Source organism: Nomascus leucogenys, chromosome 2 (assembly GCF_006542625.1).
Source record: "Nomascus leucogenys isolate Asia chromosome 2, Asia_NLE_v1, whole genome shotgun sequence".
Classification (NCBI taxonomy): domain Eukaryota; kingdom Metazoa; phylum Chordata; class Mammalia; order Primates; family Hylobatidae; genus Nomascus; species Nomascus leucogenys.
In genome coordinates this window covers 43,925,153-43,937,086 of record NC_044382.1, presented here as the reverse complement: position 1 = coordinate 43,937,086, position 11,934 = coordinate 43,925,153, and the positions used below count along the sequence as shown (strand labels likewise).

The window sequence follows — 11,934 nt, the reverse complement described above, 5'->3', positions numbered from 1 at the left end:
TATCTATTGGTGTCATTTTTTCTCTTTAACTGATAGGCATCTCCCTGATCATTTGCTTGCATTTGTTGAATAATATCAAGTAGAAATGAAAGGTTGTTGTTTTTTTTTTTTTTCTGAGACAGAGTTTCGTTCTTGTTGCCCAGGCTGGAGTGCAATGGCACAATCTCGGCTCACTGCAGCCTCTGCCTCCCAGGTTCAAGCGATTCTCCTGCCGTAGCCTCCCTAGTAGCTGAGTTTACAGGCATGCACCACCACGCCCAGCTAATTTTGTATTTTTAGTAGAGACGAGGTTTCTCCATGTTGGTCAGGCTGGTCTCGAACTCCAGGCCTCAGGTGATCTGCCCGCCTCGGCCTCCCACAGTGCTGGGATTACAGGCGTGAGCCACCGCACCCACCCTGTTTTGTTTTGTTTTGTTTGGAGACACAGTTTCACTCTGTTTCCCAGGCTAGAGTGCAGTGGCATGATGTACAACCTCTGCCTCTCGGGTTCAAGCAATGCTCATGCCTCAGCCTCCTGAGTAGTGAGTAGCTGGGATTACAGGCATTGCCACCATGCCTGGCTAATTTTTGTATTTTTAGTAGAGATGGCAGTTTCACTATGTTGGCCAGGCAGGTCTCAAACTCCTGACCTCAAGTGATCTGCCCGTCTCAGCCTCTCAATGTGCTGAGATTAAAAGTGTGAGGCCGGGCGTGGTGGCTCACGCCTGTAATCCCAGCACTTTGGGAAGCCGAGGCGGGCGGATGATGATGTCAGGAGATCGAGACCATCCTGGCTAACACGGTGAAACCCTGTCTCTACTAAAAACACAGAAATTATCCTGGCGTGATGGCACCTGCCTGTAATATCAGCTACTCGGTAGGCTGAGGCAGGAGAATCACTTGAACCTGGGAGGCGGAGCTTGCAGTGAGCTGAGATCGTGCCACTGCACTCCAGCCTGGGCGACAGAGCAAGACTCTGTCTCAAAAAAAAAAAAAAAAGGAAAACAAAAAGTCTGAGCCACTGCAGCCGACCTGAAAGTTTCTTTTTTTTGAGACAAGGTCTCACTATGTTGCCCCTGTTGGAGTGCAGTGGCATGATCAGGGCTCACTGTAGCCTTGCTTTCCCAGGCCCAAGCAATCTTCCCACCTCAGCCTTGCAAGTAGCTGGGACCACAGGCATGTGCCACCACCCCTGGCTAATTTTTGTTTTTTTCAGAACAGAGTCTCACTCTGTTGCCCAGGCTGGAGTGCAGTGATGTCGATCTCGGCTTACTGCAACCTCTGCCCGCCCCCCGTGCTGGTTCAAGTGATTCTCATGCCTCATCTTGAGAGTAGCTGGGATTACAGATGCATGCCACCACATCCGGCTAATTTTTTGTATTTTTAGTAGAGACAGGTTTCACCATGTTGGCCAGGCTGGTCTCAAACTCCTGGCCTCATGTGATCCACCCACCTTGGCCTCCCAAAGTGCTGGGATTACAGGCGAGAGCCACTGCGCCTGGCCTGGGAATTGAAGTTTCTTAGTGTTTGGAATAGTTTAAAACATTTTTTATTTGGAAATTTCTGGGTTTTGAAATGTATATGGATTGGCTGGGCACCATGACTCATGCCTGTAATGCCAGCACTTTGGGAGGCCGAGGCAGGTGGATCATTTGAGGTCGGGGGTTTGAGACCAGCCTGGCAAACATAGTGAAACCCTGTCTCTACTAAAAAAAAAAAAAAAAAACAAAACAAAAATTAGCCAGGTGTGGTGGCGGGTGCATCTGTAATCCTAGCTACTCGAGAGGCTGAGGCATGAGAATCTCTTGAACCTGGGAGGGAGAGGTTGCAGTGAACTGAGATCGCGCCACTGCACTCCAGCCTGGACAACAGAGTGAGACTTTGTCTCAAAAAAAAAAAAAAAATATATATATATATATATATATATATATATATATGGATTAAAACTAGAGGGACAAGGATGGTTGTTTAGAGTTGACATCTTGACCATGTTACCTAGTAGTTTTTTTAGTTCAGTTAGTTGTGTAAATGGACATGTGTCATCACAGTTGGCACTAAAAACAGCAAGAGGGTTATGAGATATTCAATACTGGGTTAGTAAGTCAAGTCACAGTCAAAATCTGCTGCTTTGGAAAACAGGTTAGTTTACTGAAAGTGATGTATTAGAACACAGACTATAGTCATTTCTTTCACTTGTCTAATAGATAAAAACTTCCAGCCTCACACCTGTCATCCCAGCACTTTGGGAGGCCGAGGCAGCAGATCACCTGAGGTCAAGAGTTCGCGACCAACCTGACCAACATGGAGAAACCCCGTCTCTACTAAAAATACAAAATTAGCTGGGAGTGGTGGCTCATGCCTGTAATCCCAGCTACTCAGGAGGCTGAGGCAGGAGAATCGCTTGAACCCAGGAGGCGAGGTTGTAGTGAGCCGAGATTGCGCCATTGCACTCCAGCCTGGGCAACAAGAGTGAAACTCCGTCTCAAAAAAAAAAAAAAAACTCCCCCCAGGACAGACTTGATGTGAATTTGCTATAAATATATTGTGGTGGAGTGGGGGTGGTGCACACCTGTAATCCCAGCACTTTGAGACGCCAAGGGAGGCAGATCGCTTGAGACCAGGAGTCCAGGAGTTTGAGACCAGCTTGGACAACATGGCGAAACCCTCTCTATGAAAAATACAAAAGTTAGCTGGTGGGGTGGTGTGTGCCTGTAGTCCCAGCTAGTAGCTACTTGGGAAGTTGAGGCACAAGATTCGCTTGAACCTGGGAGGAGGTTGCAGTGAGCCGAGATCACACTACTGCACTCCAGCCTGGGCAACAGAACCAGGACCTGTCTCAAAAAAAAAAATACATATATATATAAAATACATATTCTATAATTACATATTCTATATTCTACATTAATGTAATATAGAATATATAATATATATAATATAGAATATATATTATATATGTAAGAAATATTTAAGCCAGTTAGAATTGTCTTGTTAATGTGTTCTCTTAAAGGGGAGTTGGAAATAAAGTATCTTGAAGACAGCTCTGGCCTAAGTGTCAGATCTCTGGACTCTAGTTCCAGGTTAGAGTCCAACAAGGTTAGTGACCTAGGACGAAATATGTTTCCTGAGTCTCAGTTTTGTTACTTAAAATCAAGAAGTTTGAGTTTGTGATTTAAAAAATCTATAACATTAATCCCATGATTCTTTTTATTATTATTTTTTGAGACAGAGTCTCGCTCTGTTACACAGGCTGGAAAGCAGTGGTGCGATCTTAGCTCACTGCAACCTCTGTCTCCTGGGTTCAAGTGATTCTCATGCCTCAGCCTCCCGAGTAGCTGGGATTAGCACGCACCACCACACCCAGCTACTATTTGTATTTTTAGTAGAGACAGAATTTCACCATGTTGGCAAGGCTGGCCTTGAAGTCCTGCCCTCATGTGATCCACGCGCCTCAGCCTCCTAAAGTGCTGGGATGACAGTTATGAGCCACTTAATCTGGCCCTAATCCTGTGATTCTAAGCAGTATTCAAATTGTGTTAATTTCAAAAATTAAGGACTTATTTCCATTCACTTCTGCGTGGCCTCATCCAGTTCCATGGCTTCAAATACTGTGTATTATACATTCTATAAAATGCTGAGGACCCATATCTCTCCCACCTCTATTTGTAGCTGTTATTTCCTGGACGTCTAGTAGGCACCTCAAATATCACATGACTGAAACAAAATCAATGACTTTCTCTATTTCCTCCACCAAATCTGTTGCTCCCATGTCTTTCTCATCTCCATAAATTCATCACAGTCCACAGTAGCTCTGTTGAAAACCTGGCAGTCTTCTTTTATTCCTTCCTTTTCCATCATAGCTCACATCCAGTTTATCTATTGGTGCTTTGAGAGCTGCTTCCAGAATACACCCAGAATCTGATCACTTCTCAGTCTTCACTGTTTAAGCCACTGGTGGTTTTCTATGTCTTTTAGGCTGAAATCCACATTCCCTACCCGCAGCCCACATCCAAACAATTTACAGGGGGATTCCTAACCCTCCTTGGTGTCCATCCTGTCACTTATTAATTAGCTCAGGCCTTCTTACCCTTGGCATGGACTGCCAGACCCTCCAGTCTCTATCTCTCTTCAATGCTTCTCACAGCTACCACAGGTGGGCAGCAAGCCACAGGGGGCGTGGGGAGCATAAACTCATCTTGGAGTGTCACTCGTTGGTTTGCTTTTTTTTTTTTTAAATCAACTATGTTGAGGTAAAATTTACATACAATGTCATGTACAGTTAAAGGGTACAGTTCTGTGAATTTTGAAAAATGTGCAAATCTATTCAATGACCACTAAAATCAAGATACAGAACTTTTCCATCATCTTTAGGTGTAAGAAAGTAAAATAGTACAGAGGCAAGTAAAGTAAAAATGTGAGCCTTTCTCCAACTCCATTATAGCTTTCTGCAAAAACAACTCAAAATGGCCAGGTGCAGAGGCTCCTGTCTGTAATCCCAGCACTTTGGGAGGCTGAGGTGGGCGGATCTCCTGAGGTCGAGAGTTCAAGACCAGCCTGACCAACATGGAGAAACCCCATCTCTACTAAAAATACAAAATTAGCCGGGGTGGTGGCGCATGCCTCTAGTCCCAGCTACTTGGGAGGCTGAGGCAGGAGAATCGCTTGAACCCGGGAGGCGGAGGTTGTGGTGAGCTGAGCTCGCACCATTGCACTCCAGCCTGGGCAACAAAAGCGAAACTCCGTCTCAAAAAAAAAAAAAAAAATTCAACATTTCTGTATGTGTTGCATGAGACAATACATATACATTTTTTGGTGCCCAAACTCTCGAATAATGTTCTCAATCTTGACTGTACTTCAGAATTACCTGGGAAGCTTAAAAATTCCCAGTGTACAAGAAGCACTCCAGGCCGATTAAATCAGAACATAGGGGTGGAACCCAGGCTTCTATTTTATTTATTAATATTTTAGAGATGAGATTTATCTGTGCTACCCAGGCTGGAGTCATCATAGCTCACTGCAGCCTCAAACTCCTGGGCTCAAGTAATCTTTCTGCCTCAGCCTCCCTGGCTCAAATGATCCTCCTGCCTCAGCCTCCCAAGTAGCTAGAACCACAGGCGTGCCAGCACACCTGGCTAATTATTCTGCTTATTTTTTGTAGAGGGTCTCACTATGTTGCCCAGGTTGGTCTTGAACTCCTGGGCTCAAGCCATCCTCCTGCCTCGGCCTCCCAAAGTGCTGGGATTATAGGCATGAGCCACCATGCCTGGCCCTTTTTTTGTTTTTTTTTTTGTTTGTTTGTTTTATTTTTAAGCTTCCCAGTGCAAGCAATGTTGAGAACTAATCTTTTGCCAAAGTATTTTTAGCTCTTCGTTCTCTACTAGGTTAAAACCTACTGGGTCTTCAAATCTCACCTCAGAGTTCACTTCCTCAGGAAACGTTTTTTCTGAATCCCTCTCCAAAGGTGGACTCTCCTTGCTGTATTATACCTACTTGTGTTTTTAGTCAAGTCTATTATTATTATTATTTTCTTTGCAGAGACGAGGGCTACGTTGCCCAGGTCTTGAATTCCTGGGCTCAAGCGATCCTCCCGCCTCAGCCTCCCAAAGTGCTGGGATTTCAGGCATGAGCCACTGTGCTGTCTTTAGTCATCTCTGTTTCCCGGGCTAGACGTGAGCTCCGCAGGATCTAGAGCAAGCCTGGCATACGACAACACATAAATAAATGAGTGAATGTATACATTAATAAAGAGCGTGTATGGCGAAAGTTGCCGCATTATTTGGCGCAAATTAAGGCAAACATCAGCCTGCCCAGGATGCCTCTTTGGCTCTGGCGCGAAGCACCCTCACGGGCCGGCGAGGCTGAGGCGCTACGCTCCATCTCACTAATCAGCGGGGCGTGGTGCGGAGTCCGGGAAGACTGGGCGGGGCGAAGGCATCACCTTTCGATGCGGCCGGCGCTATGCGCCCTCCAGTCGAGGTGGGGCGCTGTGGAAGAGCGGCAGCTTCCGGTCGGCTTTTCTCTTCCTTCGGCTGCCGGCGCCCGCACGTCCTGTTTTCGTTGGCCGCGCTGGGATGGCAGCCGCAGCTGTAGCTGCTGCTAGTGCTTAGCGCTGGTGTTTGCCCGGCGCTGAGGGCAGCGCAGCCTCCTTGTTTGTCCGGTTCGCCTGTGCGTGGTACTCAAGGGCACCAGCATTCCCGCGGTCGGCAGCATGGGTCGGGAGTCACGGTGAGGCAGAGCGCCGAGCGGGCTAGCGGGCGAGCGGCTTCTCGGAGTCGGGAAAAGAGGCGGGAGTTGAGGTAGCCGCCGGGCCAGGCCTGGCGCGGCCCCACGTGCGGCCAGCGCTGCCCCGCGGGCATTGGAAGGGCTGGGGGACCTCGGCTGAGGGAATAGTTGTGCTTGGGCCAGCAACGGCTTCCCCTGCACTACCATCGGAGGGTTCGAGCCCCTGGAGCGGGAACAACCCTCCAGGACGTTAGTGATTGGGCACCACATCCCGCCACTTCAAGGGAGCCTGCCCAGATTACTTCAGTCAGAAGTGATCCCAGTTGGATTGCTTGTTGCTTCGCGTTTCCAACATTTCCTCGACTCCTGTCATTCTGTATTTTAGTTCTTTGTGCGCGTATGATCTTTTCCCAAGTTACTTGAAAGGAGCGTGTGGGCAGACATTTTTACCGCATCGACAGCACTGTACACGACTAGGCTTTTACTGGGCTACGATAAATACTTGTTGCGTGGGCATTTACTTCGCAAATAGATTTCGTATTTAAGCAGGTAACTTTGTTACCTGCTTTGTTACCTGCTTTTCTGTCCTTTTGAAGTTGTGGACTGTGAGCTCTTATTAGAACTCATTAGATCTCATCACAACTTTAGATTGTTGATAGATTGTTAGGAACCTTGAGATTTTTATGTTAAAAATGACTATTTGCTATGTATTTAGCAATGACTGAAAGATATTTTATGTCTAGGAACAATGAAGGCTTTTGTTTTTAGTGCCAACAGTTCTTTGTTGAGGTACAATTAACAATCAGGGAAATGGACAAAACGTAAGGGTAAAGCTTGATGAAATTTAGCAAATATATAAACCGTGTAATCGTCACCTGGATGAAGATAAAAAATATTTCTTTAACTACAGAAAATTCCTGTGATGGTGTTTTAAATCTCCTGAAGGCTGTCCAGACCAGAAATCTGGAAGTGATATTTATTTGACTCATTCTTCTCTCTCACTGCCCACAGCCTGTTAGATTCTACATCCTTTCCCCATTCTGGTTGTCCCAGACTTAATTGAGGCCCTAATTATTTATTGTCCAGACTACTACACCTGTTTTAAATTGATTATTCTCTGAATTGATTGTCTTCCTCTGCTACTTTCCTAATTGTTAGATCCCTCACACTACAGCCAGAGTGACACTTCTGAAGTAGAGATAAGATCATGTCATGCCTCTGACTTAGTCTCCATTGGTTCCTACTGCTTCCAAGATGAAATTTAAACTCTATGACAGCCTTCAAGGCCCTTCACAAGAAGGTCCATTCTAGCCCGTCAGCCTTCTCCTTTACCTCTCTGCTGTGCATGGTCTGTGCTCTAGGTTTGTTCAGGGAAGCATGAAAGGCTCAGAGGTGGGAAGGCGCAACATGTTAGAGAAATAGCTAAAAAGTCCAATTTTTCTGCATGTGTAGGTTTCATGAAGGGTTTTTATCTTTTTTGAGAAGTAGTAGGAGGTAGGTCCTGAATAGGACTTGGGCCCAGAAAGTGGGTGGATTGTAGATTTTGAAGATCAGAATTTGTTTGTGAACCTTTGAAGATTTTGAGTAAACAGTGTGTAATAGAATCAGAATTCTCCTTACAGCAATGAGTAAGATTTAATGGAAAAATAATAGAAACGGGAAGACCAGTCTTTGAGAATCTCCTAGGTAGATGTGTCTGATACAGAATAGTGACAGTTGGAACTCTGTGGAGGTGATATAATATGAAAGGAATTACAGAGGTGAAATTGGTATTACTTGGTTGTTTTTTTGTTTTTGAGACAGGGACTTGCTCTGTCGCCCAGGCTGGAGTGCATCGAAACAATCTTGGCTCACTGCAACCTATGCTTCCCAGGTTCAAGAGATCCTCCCACCTCAGCCTCCCGAGTAGCTGGGACTACAAGCGTGTGCCACCACGCTCTGCTAATTTTTGTATTTTTTGTAGAGACAGGGTTTCACCATGTTGCCCAGGCTGGTCTCAACTCCTGAGCTCAAGCTCTCTGCCCACCTTGGCCTCCCAAAATGCTGGGATTACAGGCATGAGCCGCTGTGCCCAGCCAATTGGTGTTTTACTTATTGTATCGAATGAGAGCAAGAGAAAAATATTGATGATAACTAATGTTTTGAGCCTAGTGACTGGAAGTTGGTATGATTAATGGTTTGGGGAGGGAAGGGTAACAAGTTTGGGTTTCTACAGGTTGAACTTGAGGTACTTGAGAGATAATCAGGTGCATTCATCTCCTAGTGATCTTATTTAGATTTATAGCTTTAAATAGCCTTTATACACTAATGGCTGTCCAGTTTATATTTCTGGAGAAACCTCTTCCTTGAACTCCAGGCTAATATTTCAATTACATACTATATATCTCCACTTGGATACCTAATATTCTGATCCACCTTCTCCCTAGATCTATTCCTCCCTCAGCCTTCCCATCTTAGTAAATGGCAACTAAGTGATTTCTCTCTTGCTGTCACACTTGACAGTTAATCATTAAATCCCATCAGTGCTAGCTTCAAGATATCCAGATTTTGATATTTCTCAAAATCTTTCCACCTTCCATTTTGATCTATGCCACCACTATCTCATGCCTGGATGATTGCTATAGTGCTGGTCTTTGCTAATCCTGCCTGTTCTTTCTCCTTTTGTCCTTGCCTCCCTTTGTTTGGTTTGTTCTTCTCTCAGCAGCCAGAATAATACTTTAAAAACATTAGGCCAGGTGCAGTGGCTCACACCTGTAATCCCAGCATTGTGGGATTACATTAAGTGGGAGGATTGCTTGAGCCCAGGAGTTCGAGACCATCCTGAGCAACATAGCAAGACTCCATCTCTACAAAAATAAAAAATAAAAATAAATAAATAGGTGGGCATAGTGGCACACGCTTTTATGCTTTTGGTCCCAGCTACTTGGGAGACTGAGGTGGGAGGATGCTTGAGGCCGGGAGGTTAAGACAATCCTGAGCAATATAGTGAGACACCATCTCTACCCCCAAAAAAAAAAATTAGTGGGCGTGGTGGTGTGCGCCTTTGGTCTCAGCTACTCTGGAGGTTGAGGTGGAAGGATTGCTGGGGCCCAGTAGGTCGAGGTTACAGTGAGTGGCAATCGAGCTGCTGCATTCCAGCCTGGGCAACAGAGTGAGACCTTGTCTCAAAAAAGAAATTAAAAAAAAATAATAAAAAGGCTGCATGCGGTGGCTCATGTCTGTAATCCCAGCACTTTGGGAGGCTGAGGCAGGTGGATCACCTGAAGTCAGGAGTTCCAGACCAGCCTGACCAACGTGGTGAAACTGCCTCCTCTACTAAAGATACAAAATTGGCTGGGCGTGGTGGTATAGGCCTGTAATCCCAGCTGCTTGGGAGGTTGAGGCAGGAGGATCTCTTGAACCTGGGAGGCAGAGGTTGCAGTGAGCTGAGATGGTGCTATTGCATTCCAGCCTGGGCAACAGAGTGCGACTCTGTCTCAAAAAAAATAAATAAAATAAAATAAAAATAATTAGCTGGGCCGGGCGCGGTGGCTCAAGCTTGTAATCCCAGCACTTTGGGAGGCCGAGGCAGGCGGATCACAAGGTCAGAAGATCGAGACCATCCTGGCTAACACGGTGAAACCCTGTCTTTACTAAAAATACAAAAAAAAAAAAATTAGCCGGGCGTGGTGGCGGACGCCTGTAGTCCCAGCTACTCGGGAGGCTGAGGCAGGAGAATGGCGTGAACCCGGGAGGCGGAGCTTGCAGTGAGCCGAGATTGCGCCACTGCACTCCAGCCTGGGGGACAGAGCAAGACTCTGTCTCAAAAAAAAAAAAAAAAAAAAAAAAAATAATAATAATAATTAGCTGAGTGGCCAGGCGCAGTGGCTCACGCCTGTAATGCCAGCACTTTGGGAGGCTGAGGAGGGTGGATCACGAGGTCAGGAGATCGAGACCATCCTGGCTAACACGGTGAAACCCCGTCTCTACTAAAAATACAAAAAAAAATTAGCCTGGCGTAGTGGCGGACGCCTATAGTCCTAGGTACTTGGGAGGCTGAGGCAGGAGAATGGTTTGAACCCAGGAGGCGGAGCTTGCAGTGAGCCGAGATTGCACCACTGCACTCCAGCCTGGGCAACAGAGTGAGACTCCGTCTCAAAAATAATAATAATAATAATAATAATAATAATAATAATAATTAGCTGAGTGTGGTGACGCATGCCTGTAGTTCCAGCTTCTTGGGAGGCTGAAGTGGGAGGATTGCTTGAGCCCCGGAGAGCTGAAGTTGCAGTGAGCTGTGATCACACCACTGCACTCCATCCTGGATAATAGAGTGAGGCCTGTTTCTAAAAATAAAAATAAAAACATTAACAAGGTTGTGTCACTCCTCTGCTTAAAGTCTTCCAGTAGATTTTCATCTTGGTATAAAAGACAGAGTCCTTATATAATGGCCAGTAAGGCCTTCCAGGTTTGGCTTCCCTGCTGTTTTTCTGACCTTGTCTTATGGCACACTGTGTCACTCTTTCAACACTAGCCACAACTGGCATCCTTGCCGTTCCTTGAACGCACCAGTCAAAGCTTCCTCTTTAGGGACTTTGCATTTGTGCCTTTTGCGTGGAAAATTCCCTGTATATCTACATGGCTCCTTTATTTCCTCCAAGCCACTGTAACAAATGTCATATTTATATTGTATATAAACATATTATATACAGTGTTTGTTTCTTCACTTGTCTGCCGTCTTTTCCTTTACCAGAATGTAAGCTGCCTGGAGCTCAAAGGCAGGAGCTTGGTCTGTTTTGTTCACTGTCCTTGCTTCTCTTTCAAGACAGATTTTCCACCTCTACATGTGTCTGTGCTGAAGCAGAAGGGTTCATTTTTTCCCTCCTAATTTTAGGAAAATTCATAAAAAGTTCTTTGGGTGTTAAATTTGTCTGCTGAAATTATTTTTAGAAAAAATTAATAAAATATAATAGAAGCTAATGGTGTTTGCTGAACTTAATCTTTGACTTATTATTGTTCTAGCCACTATCGAAAACGATCGGCATCCCGGGGTCGCTCTGGAAGTCGGTCTAGAAGTCGCTCACCCTCAGACAAAAGAAGTAAACGTGGAGATGACAGACGGTCTAGAAGTAGAGATAGAGATAGGAGGAGAGAGAGGTCTCGTAGCAGGGATAAAAGAAGATCTCGGTCACGGGACAGGAAGCGTCTGAGGTAAGAGATTAATTAATTTCCAAAGGACCAGTGATAAATTGGGCCTTCTCAGCTATAGCAGGCTTCTTGAAAAGTATGTTTTCAACTGGAGTTCGGTGGCCCAATTGCAGGCCCTTTTCTTTATCCCCAGCTTGTTTGATTAGACCCAGAAGGATGTGCCTACAAAGACTCTATCAAACAGTTTTTTTTTTTTTAATGTCTTTTTTGAGACAGAGCCTCACTCTGTTGCCGAGACTGGAGTGCAGTGGTATGATCTCAGCTCACTGCAACCTCCACCTCCTGGGTTCAAGCGATTCTCATGCCTAAGCCTGCCAAGTAGCTGGGATTACAGATGTGCACCACCACACCTGGCTAATTTTTGTGTTTTTAGAAGAGATGGTGTTTTGCCATGTTGGTCAGGCTGCTCTCGATCTCCTGGCCTCATGTGATCCTCGCACCTTGGCCTCCCAAAGTGCTGGGATTACATGTGTGAGCCACCGTGTCCGGCCGTTAAACAGTGTTTTTAGTTTGGAAACTTTAGGCTGTATTTCCTGTAACCCAAAGATA

The 11,934-nt window shown here is 45.6% G+C and overlaps 1 protein-coding gene across 2 annotated transcripts in view; it reads left to right on the top strand.

Annotated features, from left to right (window-relative positions):
• The first annotated feature begins 5,979 nt into the window (after positions 1-5,979).
• The window catches only part of DDX46 (DEAD-box helicase 46), a 76,918-nt gene continuing 70,963 nt past the window's right edge, over positions 5,980-11,934 (top strand). The window contains exons 1-2 of one of the 2 annotated variants that reach the window (XM_030828946.1): positions 5,980-6,201; positions 11,200-11,388. In XM_030828946.1, the coding sequence (XP_030684806.1) occupies positions 6,185-6,201; positions 11,200-11,388 (206 nt within the window). In that variant the 5' untranslated portion in view covers positions 5,980-6,184. The remainder of the gene's footprint in view (positions 6,202-11,199; positions 11,389-11,934) is intronic. The other variant, XM_003266394.4, reaches the window with a different exon arrangement.